Raw genomic sequence first — 26,189 nt, 5'->3', positions numbered from 1 at the left:
GCAGAATTATTCACTGAAAAATAGCGAATAATCATTAATGATCACAGTTATAGGTATAGCACTGCAAATCAGTTTCAAATCTAATTTAGATTTAGAAAGCACGGCATTGCAATAGCATTAAAATAGATTTCGATGAATTTTATATTTAAAAAATTTCGTATGTATTCATATAACTTAAAAAATAATTTATATAGTAAAAGTAATTTAATGACAAATTTTGGGAAAATAATCCGGTAAATTTTTTTTTCATGTAATTTCTGACCGGTTTCGCACTTACATATTTCTATTTATTTATTTATAATTTTTATACAATGTATTTTTTTATTATTTAGCATTTGAAGAAAATAATTTTGAGGCATCATATGTTAAAAATACATTTGAGTGACATATTTTTATAGGTATTTTATTAAAAACATATCTTTATAGGTATTTGACTCATACCACCAGCACAAAATCTTATCGTTTGACATACGATAGTTGGAACGGATATCAATATTTAGCATTCCGTCACTGTTTGCTGGCGACGATGATTCATGAAACTTTCGAAGACTTTATAACTTCTACAGCTGTTACACCAATAATAATAATTATAATAACTATAAAGGCTTCAAATATTACTTTCAAGGAGAATTAAAAAAAAGACTTTAAATTTTCGAATTTCCATAACGTTTTTATCGCGACAATTTTTCCTTATTTTTTTTAAATTCAATTTTATTGATTTATATATTTTACTTATTATTATATACTTTTAGATTTTTTTTAATATAAATAATTTTTTAATAAATATTATTGAAATAGAGACAAGTTAATATTTTTTTAACTAAATTAAAGTTGAAGTTAATAAATTAATTTAGTTACGTTGAAAGTTATATGAACAAAAAAGCTATGTAAAGATAAAATTTACGTAATTAAAACTAAAAATTAATTTAAAAAAAATATATTAAATTATATTATTTTTAAAAATTAAATATTCCAAAAAACAAATTACAATATGGATAATTAAATGAATTAAATATTTTATTTGTAAATTAAGTTTGCATAAAATAGGAATCTTTTTTATATAAAAATGTACTTTTTAACAATATTTTCATAAATTTTTAACTTAGAAAAAAATTAATAGCTTAAATTTTATATGATTAAAAAACGAATTAAAGTAAAAGAATTTATTCATTAATTTGAAATTAACTATATTAAGTTAAAAGTTATCAACCTTTTTACATTATTGCTCAATTTTTAATTTTAACTGAATACTACCCAACCTTGATTATTATATTTCATACACACCTGTAAATTGGATTCTTAAGAAATGAGCGAGTGTAAATCATCAGTCATGGAGCTTCATGCAGAAGACTGAAATGCGATGATCCAAGATTAGAATATCCGCGCGATCTGCATTTCGCCCACGTCGTGCGATTAATGCGCGTCAGTGCGATTCTCCGTAAAGATCGTTTAATTTGGCACGCGATGAACACTCGCGGGAAGAAGGCCGCCGTTCGACATCTCGTGACTGCAGCTGCAGCCACAGTGGCGCGTCTTCTCGAGTAAATATGTGTAGCATATACCGATGAGTTTCTGGATCGATTTTACGAATTTAACGAACCGGTTAAGCTGCAAATACCCTAAAAAAAAGTCTGACCTTCGGCTCGTAACTTTCGCATGAGAAATACTACTTATGGCACTAGAAAGACCGGACTTTGTCGATGAAAAGAGCCTCGTCCTGGGAGGGTGCGAGAGGGTTAGCTCGAAAAACGTAAGGGGAGGAACTGTAACTGCATTTCTATCCATTACAAAAGCAGAAATGATAGCGATCGATAATTGTACAGCCCCGCCCTGCAATCGTGCACGTGTCGCTTTTGTGATCCTCCTTTCTGTATCTATATCTTTACTCTTGCTTTCTCTTTCTTTCTGGACGCACAGACGCGTATCTTTGCAAAACAAAGAACGTAGTCCTTAAACCTTTCATGACACTTAAAATTTTATTGGATTACATGTATAAAGAAAGTTTAATTAATTAGGCATATTAGAGTATTAGTGTATGTATTGTATTCTTATGCTTACATGAACAAACGGTTTTAGAGAATATGATGTGAAGCACTTAGCTAGAAGCACTTAGTAGCTTCTTACAATAACTGCTTTACTATAACAAAAAGAATAATATTTAAACAATGTGTTTGAGTGTCCGGGAGCGTGCGTGTGTGTATTTATACTTATGATTCTTACTTTGTTTTACTGTCAATCTCCTACTTATTATCTTTTCTTCATCCTCTCCATCCTTAATAAAACTACAACAATGAAATGCAATACATTTTTTAATTACATGGAGAGAATTTCCTTTTAGAATTTATCCTCAAAATCATGGTAATCATGGGACAATATGAACTTAGAAAATTTCACAAAATATTTTATTAAATTTTAGTTACATTTTACTAAAAGTGTAGTAAAATTCTCTCAAATTCATGTTGTCCCACGATAAAAAAAAACGATTTTATAAAAAAAAAAAAATATAGGATTCAAATGTAAACTTTTTAAAATTTTCTAAAGACTAATAAAATCCTATAGAAATCCATAATTTTCGAAAATAAGACAAAATTCCTGAAAATTCCAGATTTTTCTGTTAATAAACATCGTTTTAGTAAAATTTTACTTAATTTCACTAAAATTTTGTTTAAATTCTTCGAAATTTTTAATTATCCGATAATTACTATGATTTTAGGGGTCAATTCTCTCTTGAGTATTTCGGTCTAAGAGCAAAATTTTTACTTAATTCAATTGAAATTCTTTCAAGTCTCGATTGTCATTTTTATTGAACATGTCCTTTCTACCAGGATATAAAAAAGTATAGATTTACAAGAGAAAAAGTCTTATTGACTTCTAATAATTTGTAATTTTACGTACGTGAGATTATTAGTAGAAGTATCGTTGGATGACGTTCTTGGCTTAACATGTGACTCATCAAGCTCCTTCGATTCAACTTTCACCACGCTTAAGTCTCGATTGTTTTCTTGAGTATTTCTCGGTTCGACTGCACTAATTGTCGAAGAATTTCCCGCGAAACTCACTTGCACTTTCGTATTCAATTCCTTAACGCTTTCACTAGAATGCTTTGCCTTATACGGTATCGACGTTCTCTTGAACTCATTAAATAAATTTAACGGCAGTTTTACCATGGTATTACAGTAGTCAGATTCGTTCGAGCTTTGATTCGGCACATTAATGTTCGTATCCTTCGGTATCATTAACTCGGTGTCACTTTCGATTTGAATAACGGAATCTTCGCTATTTGAACTCCTTTCACGATTGGCCGCGATCGCTATCGAAAGTAGCTTGCCAATATTAATGTCCGCTTTGTGACAAGAAGAGTTAGAGTCAGAACCAGAACCATCGGCAATGGGCGCCGCATTTTGTTTTGACAGTGGCATATCAGTAGCTTTCGATATTTCTTTGTTACCTTTGATAACGTTAGATTCTAGTTTCTCTGGCTCATTATTCTGTGATGGCATAGTCTTGTTGAACGACTTTGGGCTTTCCTGTGGAATTTCATTTTCATAACTTTAATAAAATTGATTATAACTTTATTAAAATTCTTCAATATCTATGCTGCCCCACGATTACCAAGATTATAAACATAAATTTTATAAAATTTCCTTTGCACATGCAACATTTTAAAAAGCAAAAGTCATATTAAACATATTATTGTTCTATATCATATGGAAAGTGGCATTCCTAGTACTAATAAATTGCGACTACTGCAAAAATATAGAGAAAACCTTAAATTTTATAGTATCACTTACTTCAGTATATTCCTGTGATGGCGTAGTTTTGTTGAACAGCTTTGGGCCTTCCTGTGGACCTTTTTCCTCCCTTTCTGCGTGCATTTTATTCTCTTCATTAACAGACTGCGATTCCGCATTTATTCTCTCTGATAGCTCGTGAGGTGTGTCATCATCATTTTCAATGTCAATTACCTATGGAGAATAATAATACAATAATAATAGTTTAAACATCATACTTTAAAAAATTTCATTTTTATAACTTTAATAAAATTTATTATAGCTTTAAAATTCTTCAATATTTATGCTGTCTCCTGATTATCGTGATTACGGTAATCAGGAGACAACATAAATTCTAAAAAAAATCTGCGCGTATACAACATTTAAAAGACAAGTCATATTAGACATATTATTTTTCTATATCATATGAATAAAGTGGCATTCCTAATACTAATAAATTGCGACTTGTGCAATAATTTAGAGAAAGCTTTAAATTTTATTGTAGTACTCCTTACTTCAATATGTTCTACACTTGACGAAGTTTCACGCAGTCTCTTTCGCAATGGCAATAAAGATAATGACAACCGTCTTGAAAAGCAGCGTATCCTCTTTCTTTTTAATTCTTGTTTGTCCGTCGCTGTAAATGTATTAAATGTTAATGATTATATTAACTAATTGATATATTACGCTCAAAAATCAAATATACCGTTATCTTGGGGTGATGAAGTTATCAATGTTGCTGGCAGACTCTGAGTACGATTTTTTTCCTGAAACATTTATCATTTATAAAAAATTTTTCTTTTAAATTTATATAATTTGGTACAAGGTGTTCAGTAACAAAAGAAAATTTGAAGAATGGTTTTAATAAAATAAAAAATTACAAATTACGATAAATTTATTTTATAATTATAAAGATTTCAATATTTACGTAAAAAATGTTTAAAATGTGGATATTTAAACATTATAATTAAGAAACAAAACCTCCATCGAAAAAGTTTGTTATTCTTGATTTTATAATTCTAAATATTTAAATATTTACGTATTTTATTATTAAATACATTTTTTTTCTTAACAGCGACATCTTCGCCATCTAAACTTCTTTTATAATTGGATGCAGTCGCTGCCGGAAGTTGATCGCCAATACTAATCTCCGCTTTGTGATAAGAATTAGATTCGTAACCATCCGCAATGGATGCTGCGTCTTTCTCCGACGATAGAGTATCTGTAGCTTTCGATATCTCTTTGTTGCTTTTCATAACGTTAGAGTCGAGTTTTTCTAGCTCATCCTGCGATGGCACGATATTGTTGAGCAGCGACTTTGGGTCTTCCTGTGAACCTTTTTCCTCCTTTTGGGTATTATTTTGCAACAGCTTCGATTTTTTCGTCATACTTGCATTCCAACTAAAATCTTTATTAGAGACTTTATTATTTATATCTACGTTATCTTTTTTCGATGCGTCTGCGTGCGTTTTATTCTCCTTGTTATCAGACTGCGATTTCACCTTTATTTTGTCTGACAGATCATGAGGTACGTTATTATCACTCTCCTCCTTTGCGACATTAATTATCTATGGAGAATAATAATACAATATTACAATTTAAACATTAATACGTGGTGCATTAAAGAATTTTATTTTTATAATTTTAGTAAAATGTACTACAACTTTACTAAAATTCTAATTTAGGAATATTCTTTCCTTGTTGTATTGTACCACTTTGACATGCTTCGCACTTGATGGAGTTTCAGCATTGTCAGATACTGACAATTGTTTTTGATGAGTATTTTCCCCTTTTCTTTTTAATGTTTGTTTGTTCATCACTGTAAGTGTATCTAAATGTTAATGATTATATTAACTAATTGTTACATATATTATCTACGCTTCAAAATCAAATACTGTCATCTTGAGGTGAAATTGTCAATCTTTCTAGTAGTCTGTACATACCATCATTTTCCTGAAATAATTACGTCATTTAGAAAAAAATTTTTATCTTTTTACAAATGTTTGTTGAAAGAAATTTCTTTTTAAAATTCATATAACTTGATAGTAAAAAAAATATTCGTCAACAAGTAGGATAAAATTTGAAGAGTGATTCTGATAAAATAAAAAATCAAGAATTACGAAAAAAATTACAAAATTACGATAAATTTGACAATTACAAAGATTTAAATATTTATGTACAAAAAGTCTAAAACACAGATGTTTAAACATTATACTTACTCCATCGAAATTCGTTATTTCCGATTTTGTAATTCTGAATACTTAAATATTTATATAAAAGTATCTAAAGTACATGAATATTTAAACATTTATAATTAATAAACAAAGCCTTAGTCGTATTTTGTTATTTTCATTTTCATCTTGTTTTATCAACTAAAATTATTCCTTGAAATTTTTTTCTAATATATATTCAAGACAGTGATAGAAAATATATGTATACGTACATTATTTAGAGGTGTAGAGAATAAGGAAGTAATTGGTGATCTAGTCTCGTTAATTTTTGGACTTCTAGTAGGTGTAGTTATTTCTTGTTTTATATCACTCAGTTTTGATGGTTTTGATACATTATTAATATTTTCTATGTTAACCTGAGTTAAATTAATCATAGGTTTAGTGTGCTCATTCACCATAGGTTTCACTACATTTTTGGCTGGTAATTTTGTCGATATTCTGTTGGGCGATTTATTCTCTAAAATATATTCCAATGTAAATAAAAATTCAAAGTATAATAGTACAATTATATATATATATATATATATATATATATATACACACGGCGAAAATTTTTCTTAGAATTTACCCTAAAAATTATGATAGTCTTGCGACCTCGACTTCGAAAAAGTTTATTATACCTTTTGTATAATTTTACCCTAGTAAAATGTGTCCAAATTATTTTACATATAATATAAAATATAATATAAAATGTAGAGCTAATGTACCACATGGAAATTGTACAGGATTTACATCTCTTTTGTGTCCAGTTTATACACATAATGCAAAAGGTGTAAATCTAATTGGGCAACCTCTGCATAGCATCTTAAGTGCTAATACTTAAATGCTAATAACGACTATAACTTTCAATAAAAAATAAGGGTTCCGAACTGTAAAAAACATGCACCACAAAAATACACTAAGAAGTCTCCCTGCCTGCTTTCCTCCCTCTCTCTCACTGTGCTTTGGAATCTAAAGACAGCCTCGAATTTAGAAGAGTAGTATCAATACAGGTCTTACCGATTGAAGTAGATGACAGGTTCACAGCATTGGAAGCATTAAGCTCCTTTTGGCACATGGAAATATTTGTTACATATCCAGTTATTGTGCCTAACATTTTCTGTACTTTTTTTGCGTTATTCAGTACACTAGAAATTACAATCTGCAACAAATAATGAATTCTCAGCAAACAAAACCAAATTCAAATGAATAGAAAATTGTAATTCACTTTAATTTATCTAAATTTACACTTTAGAGCTTTAGAGTATTTTTGGATTTAAATGGATTCAAATGGATGGAAATACGAAATGTGCTATTTCATCATTACAATTCCTCTTCAATATTCATTGTATATATTTCGTATATATTCATCGTTCTTATTTAATAAACTTTAATCTAATAAACTTTACAAACATATTTTCTAAGTTATTATGTCATTTTATATCATATTTGTAAGCATTTGTAAAATTATCTATCATATATCATCTGTACACACTGTATATCTCACACAAATGTCTTATATCCCACTCATATGAGATGTACAGGGTGTTTAGAAAATCGTCAACAGTACTTCGGAAAGTGCTTCGGGATCCAAAAAGAAGAAAAAGGTATAAGGAATTCTGAAATAAGTCATTTCCAAGTTATAGTCACTTATGTTAAAAAAAATTGTAATTTATTTTTCATAATCATTAATAATCATAATTTCATAGTGTTTTAACATAAATAACTTCATTTCGGACTATTTTGGCGTTACCCAGGATGCATAATGTGAAGGATAGTCCATTTAGCCTCCATTCTCCCTTTTTCTTAATTAAAAAAAAAGGGATATTTAAAATCAGATGTCATTCCAATACAAAATGTATATACAAATATATTGCAAGAATTCTAACAAGATACACTGAATAAAATCAATGAATGTATATTTAATTTATATTTAGGATTATAAAAAATAATTTATGATTTTTTTAAATAAAAGTGGCTATAACATGGAAACGATTTATTTCCACTCTATGTTTATATGGCTCTTTCTCCTTTTTGAGGGGAATCCGAATCATTTCTTGAAATACTGCAGGCGATTTTCTAGACACCTTGTACATGGCAAAAATAAAAAAGTTAAAATTTTTTTTTAATATAAAAAACAAATAATATATATGTATATTTGATATTAATACATATTTAATATCAACCCAGCAAGAAATAATAATGAAATAGACATCGAAATGATTTCGATGTCGAATCGATTCCATTATCATTTCTCATTGAAATTAAAAAAAATAATTTATCTTTTTATAGAGTTTCAAGTTTTTGTTGATATAATTCATTTGTGAGTGTATCCTATGTGGCCTAGTACTTAAAATAGCCTACTTATTGTTTTTAACAATAACGAGTTATATAGAGAATTAAATTAGTACAAGCTATTAACACGACTTATTTGCAATAATTGACTGTTCAGTTTGTGTATTCTGTTGATAATGAGATCAAATTAGAATTTTCTTAATTATATTTCTCATGATCTAATACTTCATGGAAAAATTATTGCTTTCTGTAATTAGTGATGATTATTAATCTCTATAGTTCATATTATTGTAGCTCCATATTTATACTTTACAACGCAGTATTTAATTTATATTTTTATTATAGCATCCTGTTTATAATCAAAGAAAAAAACCTTTTTGTAAATTAGAATCAATATTGATCAATAATGAGCACACATTGATTGTAATATTTTTTTTTAGTACTTTTTTATTACTTCAGATTATAAATTTTAATCCTGAATTTCAATTTATAAACCATGATTTCAAAAGAAAAAGTTAAGATAAGGCAATTATTTACTTAATAGATTGTTGACGAAAATAGTTCTTTGTGTACTCTTATATATTAATGTCAATAAATATATCAATATGTTAATAAACCTATAAATGTAATATTGGATCACTTTATTATCTATTTTTCTAACACTTTTAGTAATTAATGTTTAAAAATTTTTCCAACTTTGAATCTGGCTCAATTTATTTTGGACTCATTATCAGTAAAAAATTAGAAACAAAGCAAACCTTAGATTGGTCATGTAGGGTACAGTTACCATAATACTTCTTTTATAATACAAATAATGCTTACATTTCGTTTGTTGCATACTAGTTTTAAGTATTGATTTTGTTCCATTAGCTCCATGTTTTGTTTGAGTAATGCCTGATTGTTTTGTTTTTCTTTTGATAGCAACTTGGTCAAATAATTGCTGTTGTTCTTCCATTCTTTATATTCTAGAAAATAAAAATTTTGTTAGCAAAACAATCACATGTGAAAGAAAATATGAGATAAAATAATTGACAAATTAATTTAATTCTCTTACTTTTCCTGTAGAGTTTTGCCTGTGTGTTAATCATCTCGATTTCTTGTCTCGACATGTTTTGGGATGTTATTTAATTCTTTGATTTAATGATCTGCATAGAGACAATGAATAAAGACTGAAGCCAGTCACACAGATTTTTTTAACCTGAAAATTTCATCGTAACGATTCTATTATCTATTTTTTCTCCCAATGAAAAGATTACTTCGTGACAAAATACAATCTTTTATTATTATACTCTCTTTTATTATTATACTCGGCGTTTTTTTTAATTAGAATAAACGTGTCTTCCTCTCCTCGCCAAAGAAGAAAAAACGTACCTAGTAATTTAATCTCTCTCGTACATACAAATCTCGTTAAAGATTTTCTTCTTTCGTACGTGACCAGCCAAACACTTATGACTTGTGATACCTCTATGCTTCTATTCACGACAGACAAATATAGACAAACGCTTCGATAAAATGATATCAAAATGAGCACACATTCACAGCGGACTCAACAGTTCTAATCGCTCGCTGTTAATGGACGTATTTAGCAGACTCAACAGTTGAGTAAGCGCTGGTTGTTATTGGTATATTCTTCTAAATCTAAAGGTTTGATTGGATGACCTGGAAGAATACGCCAATAATAGAGGACGCTTATTCAACTATTGTGTCCAATATCGTCGTTCACATGGTTTATATCAACCTGGCGCGAAATATGTTGTTCAATGATATAATGGCTTTCGAGTGCACTGAGTTTTAAAGTGAGACCTAACTCGAGTCAAGTTAATACACCATATGCTGGAATTATCCAGTCAGAACTAAAATAGACCATGTGACGTCATTAACCTCACTCGGATTGGGTCAAAATCCACTGCATTCGAAAGTGCTATATGAAGGCTTCTAATATTGAGGTCCTTGCACAATGCAAGGGCATAGTAATAAGACTAGTGATAGAAATGTTCAACTAATCAGAAACTACGAAAAATATAAAGAAATAAAGAGGGTGATGGAATACTACTTTTTTTTTAAATAACTCAGTAAATATTAACGCAATTCTTTCTTAATTCTTTGTTAGCTAATTCTAATTTTTTGTTAGCTAAAAAGTTCTACTAATCATTTTATAAGTTTATTGGGTAAAGCAAAAGATAATTTATAATTTACTGAAAAGAGAAAAAAGAATGCGTTTGAGATAGCTGGGAGGTGAAATACTAACAAACGATGCCATAAAAATCTCTTCTAATTATAAAAAATCACAAATTAATCCTGCGTAGATCTTACATATTGACACCGACAAGGTACTATTAGATCGCCAACTCTGATCAAATTTTTGCGACTACCAAAGGGGTACCGGTAATTAAAGAGCGAGTAAAAAGAGATGTTTTCACATTTTAATTTTTTACTTTGCTTGGTTGTTAGTTTATGTATTGCCTCCTTATACTTATAAAGAGTCGGTTCTCGAGAATTTAACATTGCGTCTTATAGCTAGAAATAATTATTAGATTTTTATAATATAGTGGCATTTCTGTAACAAAAAGAATATTTAATGCGTGTGCGCGTAGGGGGAGGTTGCATACTTATTTTAATTCTTTTTTTTTTCATTATTACCGTCACATCAATAAAACTAACAACAAATATATAATAAATTTCTAAATTACATGAAATCTTCTCTTAAATTTATTTTCAAAATCTCTTGGTAATCTCGCATCACTGTCAGTCATGTAATTACATGTTAAATGCGAAATAGGAACTAGTTAACAAATTAAATAATAAAGCTACAAAATTAACTTTGTTAATTTTAAATGATTTAGTTTTTAACTTTAATTACTTTTGAAACACATAAACTTTAATTTATTAATTTTTTCTTTAGTTAAAAATTTATATTAAAAAAAAAATGTTTTTTAATATATTTCCATATACAAACAATACTTCCTTGTTATTTTATATAAACTTAATTCACAAATAAAAATATTAAATTTGGTGGCCATATCATAATTGTTTTGAGTAATCTAACTTTAAAAAGTTACATTCTAATTTATATGAATAATATTTTACAGAATAAACTTTTAATTAAAGTTACATTAACAAAAAACTTAACTAAAAATTATGTTAAGATAAAATTAAGTTAAATCAAAAGTTGTTTTTAAAACATGTTTATTTTAATTATACACTCTCGCCTTATGCGATCCTAATGTTTCAATATTATAATGACTTTTACCACAAATGTTACAATTATAAGCATTGTAGTGTGCATTTCTAATGTGGGGAGTCATATCGCACTTTCTGATTAGAGTTTTACAATAAATGCATTTCTATAATAAAAAGAATAATATTTAATTTTACAGATATTTTAATAAATTTTACAGATATTTCAATAAATTTTATTAAAATTATAGTAAAATTCTTCAAAATCCATTGTCCCACTAATTATCATGATTAGAGGTTTTCTCTCACGAGAACATATTCTGATCCAAGAACAGAATTTTTACTTATTCAATTGAGATTCTTTTAAGTTTCGATTATCTTCATCGAACGTCTTTTCTGCAAATCCAGAATATGAAAAAAGTTGACTTATAAGAAAAAAATCTCGTAGAATTTTAATAATTTGTAATTTCACGTACCTGAGGTTGAATTTTCGGTATTGTTGAGCGAGGTTTTGGGATTGACTTATCCAGTTTCTCCAATAAAACTTTCACCTTGCTCGGATCTCGAATATTTTTCCATTTGGCTTCACTAATTGTCGAAGAATTTTTCGCGGGACTCATTTGCACTTTCGTATTCGTTTTTTTAACGCTTATATTGGAATGTTTTGTCTTATCTAGTGTCGATGTTTTCTTATGATCATTAAATGAAATTAACGGCAATTTTATCATAATATTAAAATAGTCAGATTCGTTTGTGCTTGGCTTCAATACAGTGATGTTCGTGTTTTTCGGTATCATTAATTCGGTATCACTTTCGATTTGGATAACGGAATCTTTGCTATTTGAACTCCTTTCACGATTGGTCGCGGTCGCTATCGAAAGTAACTTGCCAATATTAATGCCCGCTTTGTGACAAGAAGAGTTAGAGTCAGAACCAGAATCATCGGCAATAGGCACCGCATCTCTTTCTGACACATCAGTAGCTTTCGATATTTCCTTGTTACCTAACGTAACGCTAGATTCAAGTTTCTTTGGCTCATTATCTTGTGATGGCATAGTTTTGTTGAATAACTTTGGACTTTCCTCCTGTGGACCTTTTTCCTCCTCTTGGATATTATTTTGCGACAGTTTTGAGTTTTTGGGTTTATTCTTATTCCAATCCCTAAAATTCTTATTAGGGACTTTACTATTTATTTGTACGTTATCTTTTTCCGATACATCTGCGTGCATTTCATTCTCCTCCTTAACAGACTGCGATTCCACATTTATTCTATCCGATAGCTCGTGAGGTGTGTCATCATCATTTGTGAGGTCAATTTGCTAGAAAATAATACAATAATAACAGTTTAAACATCATACCTTAAAATATTTTATTTTTAGAACTTTAATAAAAATTTACTTTAACTTTATTAAAATTCTTCAATATCTATGCTGTCCTACAATTATAAAGATAAATTTTCTAAAATTCTCTGCGCATGCAACATTTTAAAAGGCAATTCGTATTAAACACATTATTTTTCCATATCATATCGATAAAGTGACATTCCTAGTCCTAACAAATTGTGACTACTGCAATAATTTAGAGAAAACCTTAAATTTTATTGTAGTACCACTTACTTCAATATATTCAGCACTTGACAAAGTTTCATACATTGTCCTTTGCGCTGGCGAAAGAGAGGCGCTTGCTAATCGTCTTGAAAAATAGCGTACTTTTTTTCTTTGTAATTCTTGTTTGTCCATCGCTGTAAATGTATTTAAATCTTAATGATTATATTAACTGATTAATACACTTATTACGCTTAAAAATTAAAAATACCATTATCTTGTGATGATGAATTTGTCAATCTTACTGGCAGCCTGTACGTACGATCATTTTCCTAAAACAATTATATCAAAATCATAGAAAAGTTTATTTTTTCTTAAATTTATACAACTTAATAATATACAAAGTATTTGACAACAAATAGGAGAAAATTCGAAGAATAGTTCTAGCGGAAATAAAAAATCAAAAATAACAAAATTGCGATAAAAGCAGTGTATTTTATAATTATAAAGGTTTAAACATTCACGTAAAAAATTCTTAAAGCACGGATGTTTAAACATTATAATTAAAAAACGAAACCTCCATTGACATTTTGTTATTCTTGATTTTGTAGCTCTGTATACTTAAATATTTACGTATTTTATTATTTTATACATTTTTTTTCTTAACAGTGACATCTTTGGGATCATCTAAAGTTCTTTCATAATTGGATGCAGTCGCTGCCGGAAGTAGTTCACCAATATTAATCCCCGCTTTTTGATAAGAATTAGATTCGGTTATGGGTGCTGCGTCTTTCTCCGATGATGGCATATCAGTAGCTTCCAATATTTCTTTGTTACTTTCCGTAACGCTAGATTCAAGTTTCTCTGGCTCGTTATCCTGCATTGACATGAAATTGTTGAACAGCGACTTTGGGTCTTCCTGTGGACCTTTTTCCTCCCCTTGTGTATTTTGTATAGTTTTCGATATCTCTTTGCTGCTTTTCGTAACGTTAGACTCGAGTTTTTTTAGCTCATCCTGTGGTGGCATGATATTATTGGACAGCGACTTTGGATCTTCCTGTGGACTTTTTTCCTCCCCTTGTGTATTTTGTATAGTTTTCGATATCTCTTTGTTGCTTTTCGTAACGTTAGACTCGAGTTTTTCTAGCTCATCCTGCGGTGGCATGATATTATTGGACAGCGACTTTGGGTTTTCCTGTGGACTTTTTTCCTCCCCTTGAGTATTTTGCATAGCTTTCGATATCTCTTTGTTGTTTTTCGTAACGCTAGATTCGAGTTTTTCTAGCTCATCCTGCAATGATATGATATTGTTGGACAGCGACTTTAGATCTTCCTGTGGACTTTTTTCTTCCCCTTGAGTATTTTGCGTAGCTTTTGATATCTCTTTGTTGCTTTTCATAACGCTAGATTTGAGTTTTTCTAGCTTATGCTGCAGTGACGTGATATTATTGAACAGCGACTTTAGGTCTTCCTGTGGACTTTTTTCCTCCCCTTGAGTATTTTGCGTAGCTTTCGATATCTCTTTGTTGTTTTTCGTAACGCTAGATTCGAGTTTTTCTAGCTCATCCTGCAGTGGTATGATATTGTTGGACAGCGACTTTAGATCTTCCTGTGGACTTTTTTCCTCCCCTTGAGTATTTTGCGTAGCTTTCGATATCTCTTTGTTGCTTTTCGTAACACTAGATTTGAGTTTTTCTAGCTCATCCTGGAGTGATGTAATATTATTGAACAGCGACTTTGGATCTTTCTGCAGACCTTTTTTCTCACAAGTTCGGGTATTATTTTGCGACAGCTTCGATTTTTTCGTCATACTCGCATTCCACCTAAATTTTTTAGTAGAGACTCTATTATTTAGTTGTACGTTATCTTTTCTTGATGCGTCTGTGTGCGTTTTACTTTCCTCGTTAATAAACTGCGATTCCGCATTTATTTTGTCTAATACAATCGTGTCATCATCACTCTCCTCACTTGTGATATCAATTATCTATGGGACATAATAATACAATAAGAATAGTTTAAACATCGTGGTACGTTAAAGAATTTTATGTTTATAATTTTAGTAAACTTTACTATAACTTTACTAAAATTTTTCAATGTTCCATGATTACCGAGATTTTAAGCATAAATTCTAAAAGAAATTTATTTAAAAGAGAAAATTATGTATGCAACATTTAAAAGGTAAAAGTTATATGAGACTATTATTCTATATCACATGGCTAAAGCGACATTCCTAATACTAATAAATTGCTATTGCAGTAATTTAGAAATATTCTTTTCTTGATGTATATATATTGCACTTACTTCATAATGTTTCGTACTTGATGGAGTTTTATCATTGTCAGATACTAAATGGCAATTTCCTCTTTTTCTTTTTAATTTTTGTTTGTTTGTCTCTGTAAGTGTAAATGATAATGTTAAATGTACTAAATATAATTATATAACTAATCAATACACATATATTATCTATTAAAAATACCGTTATCTCGGGAAGATGAAATTGTCAATCTTTCTGGCAGTCTGTACGTACCATCGTTTTTCTAAATGTCATTTTGAAAAAAAAATTTTAGTCCTTGACAAATGTTGGTTGTAAAATCTTTTTTTAAATTTATATAACTCGATAGTACACAAAGTATTCGATAACAAGTAGGAGAACATTCAAAGAATGGTTCTAGCTGATAAAATAAAAAAAAAAGAATAACAAAATATCTGATATTTATTTTATAATTACAAAGGTTTAAATATTTATGTATAAAAGGCCTAAAGCATGGATGTTTAAATTTTATGATTAAAAAACAAAACCTCCATCGAAATTTTACTATTCTCGATTTTTTTGCAATTCTAAATACTTAAATATTTACGTAAAAATACGTAAAATATATGAATATATAAACATTTATAATTAACAAACAAAGCCTTAATCGTATTATGTTATCTCCATTTTCATCTTGTTTTATCTAAAATCATTCCTTGAATTTTTTCCACTTGTTGCCAAATATTTAGAGGAGAAGAGGATAATACAGCACAACAAAGTGTTATTTAATAGATTCTAGACTTAAAATAATTGAATATTTATTATTTAAAGGACGTGATTTTTAAAAATATAACTGCATCGGTGGAAGAGAAAGAAAGTGATGATAATATGGCTAACCAAAAAATAATTTGAAAAAATTGGTTTAGTTTAATATCTACAATACCCACAATACTCCCTTCTTCTCTATATGCAAATAAGTTTCATGTATACACATATGTGCAAAAAAGCGATAGAAAATATATATGTACGTACATAATTTAGAGGTATAGAGGACAAAGAAGTAATTGGTGATCTAGTCTCGTTAATTTTTGGACTTTTAGTAGGTGTAATTACTTCTTGTTGTATATCACTCAGTTTCGATATATTATTAATATTCTCCATGTTAATTTGACTTAAATTAATTATAGGTTTGGTGTACTCATTCACCATAGGTTTCACCACATCTTTGACTGGTGATTTTCTCGACATTTTGTTGGACAAATCTTTCTCTGAAATATTTTCCAATATAAATACATATTCTGAGTATAATAGTACAATAATATGCAATGTATATACACAGCAAAAATTTTTTCTTAAAATTTAGCCTTAAAATTATAATAATGTGACAATATCAATTTCGACAAACATATACCTTTAGTAAAATTTGACCAAACTATTTTATAATTATAGATACAATAATACAGAAACACCAGTGATCGTGGCATTAGAGTTGTGTATCTGCTCTGTGGCATAGATCCAGATTCAAATTTACACAGAACACATCACATTTTTAATTGGTATATCAGATTTTTAATTTATCACCTCTCGCAAAAGATACTGAGAGTCCATTTGCTAAGACAATAACGTGAAGCATGCATCAAATAAAGATCATAATCTTCAGTTATATACTTGAAAGAGAAATTTAAATTAATAATACATTATATCGGATTGATGAAATTAAAGCACGAAAATAGAAGGCTTCTGTCAGTCACAGTGGTTCTTAATGCCAAATAATAATTTTTAATTTTTACGATTTCCAACTCAAACTGCGCGTCGCATATTCATCGAACTTGATACATAGTCATGAAGCTAGAACAGTAATATTAATGCTACAAGAAGCATATATAATATCTCCTCTCTGCGGAAGAACTAAATTATTTTATTGCAAAAAAATAAGACCTCATCCATGGTTTGAATCTGGATCTCCCGAATTCAAGAATGTTCGCGCAGCCTAAAGAAAATTTCGAATTGTGGAGAGCAGTATTAATACATGTATTACTTACTGACAGAAACAGAAGATGACAGTTTCACATCAATGTTGGAAGCATCAAGCTCCTTTTGGCATATGAAAATAGTATTTGTTGTGTATTTAGTCATTATATCTAACATTTTCTGTACTTCTTTTGCATTATTCAGTACATTGGAAATTACAGTCTACAACAAATAATAAATCCTTAACAAATAAAAACAAATTCAAATGAATAGACAATTGCAGAAATTTACTTTAATTTATTCAAATTCACGCTTTAGAATCCTGGAGTATTTTTAGATTTAAATGGACTCAAATGGATGAAAATACGAAATGCACTATTCATCATTTTAAGTTAGGATGGATTTATGTCTCTATTATGTTACTTTTGGATTTCAACTTTCAAATGAATTGAAAGTATGTATAAATAACACTAGTACAGACTGTCAACATGACTATTTATAATTGACTGTTTAGTTTGTTGTGTATTTTGTTGTTGATTGAGATCAAAAGTAGAATTTTCTTGATTATATTTCTCATGACCTAATATTTCATAGGAAAGTTACTTTCTATAATTATAGTGATGATTATTAATTTCCACTGTTCATATTATTGTATATATTTCTCTATATTTATACTCTATATTTATACTTTATAATGCAGTATTTAATTTATATTTTTGTCATAGCATTGTTTATAGTCAAAGAAAAAGAACTTTTTGTAAAGTAGAACCTATATGGCTTAGATCAATAATGAGTACACATTGGTTTTGTAGTACTTTTTAAATACTTCAGATTATAAATTTTAATCTACCAGAATTCCAATTTATAAGCCATGGTTTCAAAGGGAAAAGTTTAGATAAATCAATTATTTATTTATTTAATAATTATTTATTTAATAATTATTGTTAACGAAAATAGTTCTGTACTTATATGTTAATATGTCAATTAATATATCAATATATTAAACTTATAAACTTATAAAATGTAACATTAGATTGCTTATTGCTTATTTTGCTAACATTTTTGGATTTTGGACGAAAAAGAAGAAAATAATTAGGCCATATTCAATACATATGTATCCAATACGATCTAAAAGACATTTTTTCTAAAAATCTTCACTGCACCCACATAAATATTTGAAACTGTGTCATATTTTAAATTAATGTTTAGAAATATTTTCTCCTTTAAATCTGGCCATCAGTTTCTTATTCAGAACTCAACAAAAAATTAGAAAAAAATTGCAAAATGCTACCTTAGATCACATAAGATATAATTATTTTACTTAACAAATTAAATTTTACATAGACACAGCTATATATATATATATATATATATATATATATATATATATATGTATGTATATATCCATTAGAATTTATCACACCATCTTTATTGGTAACTGTGTAAAAGTGCCAAACTTGTGTGCAAATGTACATATGTGCGTATATAAATATATATGCTTGCATATAAATATACATATTTATTGGCAGTTACATGCATAATTATAAATGATTTGGTAAACTTATTAAATGTTTACGACTTTTATTCAACTGAAATTTATCACATTAACTTGCATTGATAGTTATGTATAATTGGTAATTTTGTAAATTAATCAAACATATTTGTAAGTGAAATTTTTAGTTTTGTGCAATCTTTTGTAATATAAATAATACTTACATTTCGCGTGTTGTATGCCACTTTTAACTTTTGAATTTGTTCCATTAGCTGTACATTTTGTGCCAAAAATGCTTGACTGTTTTGTTTTTCTTTTGAGAGTGCCTCTGTCAAGGAAGTGTTCTTGATCTTCAATTTCTTATATACTAAGAAATAAAAATTTCATTAGCAAAGTTATCATATGTTGAAAAAAACGTGATGATACAATTGATAGATAAATCCAATTCTCTTACTGTTGTAAAGTTTTGGCAAACATTGCGCCGTTTCAGCTTGTGTGTTAACCTTCTCAATTCCTTGAATCGACATTTTTAGGATGTTATTGAACTCTTTGATCCAATGATTTGCGTAGACAACGTGTAGAGACTAAAGCCAGTCTTACACAGAAGTTTTCTTTAACTGGAAAATTATCTAAATTTTATTATTCATTTTTCCCCAATGAAACGATTACTTCGTGACAAAAAAACAATTTTTTATTATCGTACTTTAACCGGCGATTTTTTCTTTATCACAGTAGACGTGTCTTTCTCCCCTCCACGCCGAGGGAGTCAAAACGTACTTCGTAGATGTAAATACAATCTCTTTCGTACATACAAATCTCGTTAGATTTTCTCAAATTTTCTTCTTTCGTGCTCAACCAGCCAAACACGTGACACCTCTGTACTTCTATTCGCGACAAACGGTATCAAAATGAACACGTTGCGAGCTGCAACGAAACGGTATCAAAATGAGTACGTTCAGTGGACTCAACAGTTGCGTGATAGCTCGCTGTATTCTTTTAGATTTAAAGATTTGACTGTATGATAGGTTGCGATCAATCGGACATTACAAATGCTTCGAAGCTTCTTGTGTTTTGGTACCCCACTCCTTGGATTGGATGGGCGGGAGTGACACAACCAGTAAGCAAAATCAGTTCTAGAAATCAAAACATGAAGGACAACAGGCCAATTATGATGCGATCGACGGTTAAAGAAAATATCAGTAACGGGCGAACACATTCGAACACATAGGTCCCAAACGGACTTTTGAAAATGCTTCGAAGCTTTGATTAATTAAACAGAACAAAGAATTTTACAAATTGACCAATCAAGGAATGATTCAAAACATTTGTAGCATCAACTTGACCTTGACCGTATCCCTAGAAGAATATCTCAACATGTTGAGTCTGCTGGACACGGCCATTGGTGTACTCTTCTAGATCTAAAGGTTTGATTGGATGATGTAGAAGAATACACCAATAACAGCGAGCGCTCACTCAACTGTGGATTCTAAGTACCTAACAGTGAATCTTGATACGCAGTCACAATCGACCCTTAGATGTAATCTCCATTTGAAATCTATCTCATGATTTCATGAATATTTCAGAGTAAAATCGTTTGCTAGAATAAATCGTCCCATACGTTATTAATAAATTGCTTTTGTCTAGTAACTTTAGCCCTAGTTACTTTTTAAGTGGCTACAGCTACAATCGTAGTGGCGCATCTTCTTGAATAAATATGTGTAATCGTGTAGTGTACAGCAATAAGTTTTTCGATCGATTTTACGACTTTAATCCGAACCGGTTAAGCTATGAATACTCTAAAAAAAGTCTGACCTTTGGCTCATCGTAACCTTCGCATGAGAAATACGACTTGTGACGCTAGAAAGGCATCGATGAAAAATCACGTCCTGGCAGGATGTGTGAGGGTTGACTCGAAGGGCGTAAGGGGAGAAACTGTAGCTACATTTCTGTCTTACAAAAGTGGAACTGTAGCGATCGATAATTGCGCAGCCTTACTCTGCAATCGTGCACGTGTCACTTTTATGTGAATTCTCCTTTCTATATCTATTGTATTATTTTTACTTGCTTTTGTCTCTATCTTTTGGACCAGCTTATTCTTTAGAAAACTATAAATAACATAGATTTTAAATCTTTCATGAAACTTTAAAATTTTATTTGAATATATATAAAAAAAAGTTTTAAATAAGATAAAATTGCTCTATAGATATTTAAAATAATAATAATTAATATTTTAAAAGTTTAAGATAAGAGTAGAATTCAAAAATAGAATCATGAAAATTTATATAAATCGATTTATGTGAACTGGATTGCACAAGATCTACTTTTGGGAGATTTTTATTGTTAACTTTATATTTAAAATTATACTTAATTATTACATGAGAAAATTAGTTATGCCAGATCAAATTTTTTTATTAATATTTTGATTGCAGCCAATATCTAATAAATTCAATATTAAAATTATAACACGTGACTGATATAAATATGTTTCAATATTAGATTATTAATATTGGATTATAACGAGCGACTATTATTTGCACCCTATCCGTATTTTGACGCGCATGTGGTATTAAATATAACCGATTCTCATCTCCTGACATTGAAACTGATCTTCGTATTAGGCAAATGAAACGCAACATCAGCTGACCATATTTAGCGTAAAATGAAAATACTTGCATACGTGTTCGTCCATGCATGTACACGTTCGTACACCAGGAAATTTGCCACCTGAGTGTCATGCGAAGCACGTGGCGCCCTCGAGCAACTGAAACCAGAGGATGTGACTGCTAGTTAGAAACTTTCTTACCCGCTCATCCATCTATACAAGGGTGCGTTTAGATTCTTCACCCAGGTCTCCAGGTGTCATTTTATGCTTAAATTGTTTACTGAATGTTAGACAAGAGTAAAATGATACTTTCGGATGAGTAAATTTTACCGAGGATAAAATAAGCACTTGAATTGAAAATCTGAACGCATCCTTCGGAATGATGTGAAGAAATAATATTATAGGACCCTTAGAAATCTTATCTCGTTTCTTTTATTTTTATTTGAATATTGAATATTGTCATCATTATACCTTCCTGCGTAACAGTTTTGAATCATGTTCTCGAACTTCAACAATCTTAATTAACTCTTTCTAAAATAAATTTCATAAAAAAAATTTCTTCTCTATAGAAAAAAATACAATTATAGAATATATATTTTATGTAAATAATATAAAAAAAAGATAATATTATTTTTTTATAATTAGACAAATTTACCTTTTGCATTGCTTATGTATGAAGAAATTGAATTGGCGTTTTAATTAACCACAAAATCTAATTATATCTTATAAAATAAATTGAATACAGTAAAAAACCAGAAAAAATTTTTCAAATATATAATATATATAATTATATATCAAATACGTCAATATATAAAATATATATTATCTATATATTATACATAATTTATGTATACATAATATCAAAAAAATTATTATAATTATGTATAATTATATATAATACTTATTATGTATATTATATATTTTTTATTATACATTATATATACAATATATAATTAGATTTGATATGTAAATGTATATATTATAATTATATACGAAACAATTTTTTTGTGACATATTTAACGTCTTTTTTTGTTAGAAGACATAAATAATTCCGAAAAGTAACCGGATGTGCAATCGATGCATTCGAAAAGCAATTATATTTTCCGCAAGTAGCGTTATTTCGCGAAATATATGCAAATCCGTGAAGTGAGAGGATGACTCGTGCCACGTGTTTCCACATACGAAACGGTATATGTCAGCTCGATATTATGTATAAACCGACGTTTCACCACCTGGCGCATTGCCAGAAGGGAGACGTTGCCTCTGAATGCGTCTTCGCCAAAATTATGCTAAATACTCGCTCGCTCCGTCAACGTGTGCGCTCATGTGTGGGAAAAACACAAATGAATCCCGGCATATTCTTGCAAAACAAGCGTATTGGAATACGGTAACTCTAATCTGCATTGCATCTACTATACGCGTCTCCCGCGCTAGATTTTCTACGCTATTCTCATACAATGCCGATATTTCCTCTCTCGATTCGCGAACGTGAGAATAGCGTCAACAAAATTCAAATATTCCCTCGGCGGCGGGAAGAGTCATCGCCGTCAATTGTAACGCGCGCGAACTTTTACGTAACGCGAGAAGACAGCTTTAAGCGGACAATACTGGTTTGATCTCGCAGCCAATTCCGCGGCATATATCCACGTACCACGAAAAGCGGCGGCCTTTCATTCATGATAGGCGGATCTTCTCGTTTTCGACGGAACGCGAGGCGCATTTCGACGTGCGAGAAACGCGTGCCTGCGGCAAGTGCTGTGAGAGAGAACGAGGGCCCCGCGTGTCAATTGACATTTATTCCGGACGATACGTCATGAATTCCCGTCACAATACACAATAGGCGAGGCTGGTGAAAGAGAGAGAGAGAGAGAGAGAGAGAAGAAAAGAAGAGAGAGGAGTCAACAGCGTTTATTCTGTGGTACTCTAAAAATAGTAGACGTTAACGCATTAAACGCGGCACGAAAGTTTCGGCACGAGCTTCGTAAAAGCTCGATTAAAGAACGCCTATTCATTGTTAAGCGGCAAGCAAATAAAACTCTCGACAAATGTGCTCGTTGTCTCATGCACTTGGCTCTTTGTCGACGTCACGTGCAACCGCATACACGTGGCTTGTTTAAATATTTCACAAATATTTTGCAATTAAACAATTTTTTTTTTATAGAATTAAAAACAAGCTTTCGTTGTCATTTAATTGATGATCGACTAACGAATAGGATTTAATAAAATTTTGAATATAAATATAGCTGTTGAAATATTTCACAATTAAAAATTTTTTATATAGAATTAAAAACAAACGTTCGTTATAATTTAATTTTAATTGATGGTTGATTAATAAATAGAAATGAATAAAACACATGAATATTTTGCTTCTTGTATTGCGAATTTCGACTTGGACGTATTGGCATGTAAAAATAAGAATTCCGATTCTTGTAGTAACATTTCAATTTCCAACAATTACTATGGGACCGAGACTGAGGAATTTCAGTCGGAATTAAAGGGTTAATCCGTCGCGTCAAGCAAACGGAATTGGAGGCAAAAATCCAGCCAGCGATTGAATCATTCTGCCGACATGACGGTAGTCGGGCAGTTATAAAGCGACGCGAGAGCTTTAACCGGCTCGTCATCGCGCGTGTGGAAACAATAACGCTGTAATTGGGCCAATAATAATAAAATATAATCGTTAGAGACTTGGGAGCTGTATGCGGGCAATGTCTGTCCGCCTCTCTCTTCTTTCCTCTCTTTCTCTCTTCGGCGTTGCATCTTCGTGTGCACTTAAGCGCGGAATATGTCGGTCTTATTGGCGCGAAACACATGTCTTACGCAATCGCGGTTTATTGTCGTAGAAAATTTCGAAATTAAACCACGAAACAGCCAAGAAATTTTCACGCGGAGGAATTTTCAGTACGGAAATTCTACGCAATTAGCATATATCACACAAATGCGATATTTAAATAGCATTCCATTTCGTGGAATTATAATGTTATTTATTTTTTTTATCTCGAATTTTTTACTGAAAAAGAGTTAAAATTGTTAGAAAGCAAATGTTAGGGCAGAAATACAGACTTTTGCAGAACGTTTAATGAAATAACGCAGAAAATTATCAGAACTCTTCATTTCAATCTTGAGGAAGGAAATGAAAAACTTTAATTGATTGACTCTCTTATGCATTTTAATGTATAATGTAAAAACCTGTGCTTTTACTCTAAAAATAAAATTTCATTTTGCTTTATATTAATAAGGATCTTTTTTAGTTAAATTATATTCCATAAATAAATTTTGAAGTATGTTTTTCTCGATGTTTATTCGTTCAATTTTTAAAAAGAGTATTTTGATCATTACTTTAGATTTCTTATAGCGACTTTGGCAGGGGCGTACCAGTATGTCACGCGTGTAGAGCTAATGCAAATACCTATGTGCTGCAGTACGTACATACACCCATGCAGCGTTGCAGTGAATATTTCGAGTTCCACCGCGGCGGTGCGTGTTCATCAGCCGAACACGAGATAAGATTAATTCATCTTCATTACTTGACGACGACGTTAATAATTCCAGTAGCACATGTAAATCACCCATGACGACGGTTTCACCCCAATTGCCGACGTTACCGATTACACGAACTGGCTCCGACTATTTTGCGAGAGCTACTTTGTGCAGGTACACCCAGTAAGCACCTGTGAGGTGTAGCGAGCCCAGACGAACACGCGGCAGCAAGGAACTGCATGTTACTATTTGACCAGCAGAACACGCAAGTTGCACCGACATCTGAGATGTGCAATCGATGCGCTCCAGCCGAAATCGCTATTAAAAGCTAATGTTAGGACAGAAATACAGACTTTTGCATAATGCATAGTGAATAATTATCAGAACTCTTTATTTCAATCCTGTGGAGGGAAATGAAGAACTCTTCGATCGATCGAGCCTCTCGTGCATTATGCGTTATGCAAAAGACTGCTCCTTCTCTAGAAATAAAATTTTATTTTGCCTTGTTTAAATAAGGATTTCTTTTAGTCGAATTATATCACACGGGATAAATAAATTTTTAAATATCTTTCTCTCAACGTTTATTAATAAAATTTTTAAAAAGAGAATTGATTATTATTTTAAATCTCTTTTATCTTGGGAATTTCTAATAGTCTTTGTTTTATTTTGTTCTTATCATTTTAAATATTAAATCATTTGATTGAGGGCTAATAATTATTGAGAATAATTTTATTTTTTTATTTTTAATTACGTCCCGTTTTCGTGATAGAAGGATAGCGAGAACGCATGCAATTAGTAATGAGATCTCATAAAGGATATTGCAAGGGAATGACGGTAATATAACCGAAAATAGGTTTCTCTCGAAGGTCGAAAATCGCTGGCGTACTTGAAACAGTTCTGGTTTTCCGGACTTCCGACAGTCGATACGGTGTCGGCGATTTATCGGGCGCAGAGTGCACTGGTATCGCTGATTCCAATCGACAGGCCTTGGAAAAGCTAGCCATTACATACAGGGTGGTCTCTAACTAACGTATCAAAAATTGTTTCGCGCACTTTTTCTCTAAAGAGCAAATTCGTAAGAAGTCAGAACACATTGTATGCACAAAATAAAAAATCGATAGCTTTACTGCAAGTAACATGCAATTTTACATCTCTTGATAATAATTCCTTATATATAAAATCTATATGAAGAATACACACACACACACATACATCTTGATTATAATTCTTCGTATAGATTTTATATGTAAAGGTACAATTTTAATTTAGATTAGCCCTTGTTATCGAATATAAAACACTCCGTCAGATTTTCCTTAAGAGGATGCAGATTCTTATCGGAAAATTTGCCTTCGACGCGACGGTTGATAACAGAAGCCGTACTTTCAATGCGTTGAATA

General features: G+C 30.4%; 3 protein-coding genes across 15 annotated transcripts in view; 1 reads left to right on the top strand and 2 right to left on the bottom strand.

Annotated features, from left to right (window-relative positions):
* Positions 1-26,189, top strand: part of LOC105200148 (solute carrier family 12 member 4) — a 145,144-nt gene that overhangs the window by 6,105 nt on the left and 112,850 nt on the right. The window lies entirely within an intron of this gene.
* On the bottom strand, positions 1,955-11,088 carry LOC105200147 (putative leucine-rich repeat-containing protein DDB_G0290503). 5 transcript variants are annotated; one of them, XM_011167568.3, is made up of 14 exons: positions 9,647-11,084; positions 9,330-9,473; positions 9,098-9,240; positions 7,001-7,142; positions 6,214-6,458; positions 5,714-5,723; positions 5,468-5,601; positions 4,829-5,338; positions 4,477-4,537; positions 4,286-4,407; positions 3,792-3,965; positions 2,896-3,527; positions 2,221-2,282; positions 1,955-2,137 (listed from the first exon to the last, which is right to left on the bottom strand). In XM_011167568.3, exons 2-14 carry the CDS (start codon positions 9,382-9,384, stop codon positions 2,121-2,123), a joined length of 2,307 nt encoding a protein of 768 aa, XP_011165870.1. In that variant the 5' UTR covers positions 9,385-9,473; positions 9,647-11,084; the 3' UTR covers positions 1,955-2,120. The 5 variants fall into 5 exon arrangements, with proteins under 5 accessions (XP_011165870.1, XP_011165869.1, XP_039304787.1 ...); XM_011167567.3 differs by having other exon boundaries at positions 1,955-2,282; positions 5,483-5,601; positions 9,647-11,088; XM_039448853.1 differs by having other exon boundaries at positions 1,955-2,282; positions 9,647-11,086.
* On the bottom strand, positions 11,445-25,030 carry LOC105200146 (uncharacterized protein PFB0145c). 8 transcript variants are annotated; one of them, XM_039448850.1, is made up of 14 exons: positions 24,722-25,030; positions 20,205-21,471; positions 19,414-19,634; positions 19,165-19,327; positions 18,935-19,077; positions 17,290-17,440; positions 16,280-16,515; positions 15,473-15,533; positions 15,298-15,389; positions 13,649-14,980; positions 13,268-13,328; positions 13,069-13,193; positions 11,929-12,771; positions 11,445-11,848 (listed from the first exon to the last, which is right to left on the bottom strand). In XM_039448850.1, exons 4-14 carry the CDS (start codon positions 19,235-19,237, stop codon positions 11,816-11,818), a joined length of 3,150 nt encoding a protein of 1,049 aa, XP_039304784.1. In that variant the 5' UTR covers positions 19,238-19,327; positions 19,414-19,634; positions 20,205-21,471; positions 24,722-25,030; the 3' UTR covers positions 11,445-11,815. The 8 variants fall into 8 exon arrangements, with proteins under 8 accessions (XP_039304784.1, XP_025993322.1, XP_039304782.1 ...); XM_026137537.2 differs by having other exon boundaries at positions 21,388-21,471; XM_039448848.1 differs by having other exon boundaries at positions 24,742-25,030.

The sequence above is a fragment of the Solenopsis invicta genome, chromosome 4 (genome assembly GCF_016802725.1).
Source record: "Solenopsis invicta isolate M01_SB chromosome 4, UNIL_Sinv_3.0, whole genome shotgun sequence".
In the NCBI taxonomy this organism is placed as follows: domain Eukaryota; kingdom Metazoa; phylum Arthropoda; class Insecta; order Hymenoptera; family Formicidae; genus Solenopsis; species Solenopsis invicta.
The sequence above is the reverse complement of the archived record's forward strand: the minus strand, read 5'-3'. Positions and strand labels throughout refer to the sequence as shown.

Excerpts from the sequence above, each read along its gene's own strand:
- LOC105200147 (XM_039448854.1), bottom strand. The coding sequence starts at position 9,384 with ATGTCGAGACAAGAAATCGAGATGATTAACACACAGGCAAAACTCTAC. Across the intron at positions 9,241-9,329 it reads GGCAAAACTCTACAGGAAAA|AATATAAAGAATGGAAGAAC; the intron begins GTAAGAGAATTA and ends TTTATTTTCTAG. Across the intron at positions 3,528-3,791 it reads CATCACAGGAATATACTGAA|GAAAGCCCAAAGTCGTTCAA; the intron begins GTAAGTGATACT and ends GAAATTCCACAG.
- LOC105200146 (XM_039448850.1), bottom strand. The coding sequence starts at position 19,237 with ATGTCGATTCAAGGAATTGAGAAGGTTAACACACAAGCTGAAACGGCG. Across the intron at positions 17,441-18,934 it reads TGGCATACAACACGCGAAAT|ACTGTAATTTCCAATGTACT; the intron begins GTAAGTATTATT and ends TATTTGTTGTAG. Across the intron at positions 15,390-15,472 it reads TTCATCTTCCCGAGATAACG|AGACAAACAAACAAAAATTA; the intron begins GTATTTTTAATA and ends TTACACTTACAG.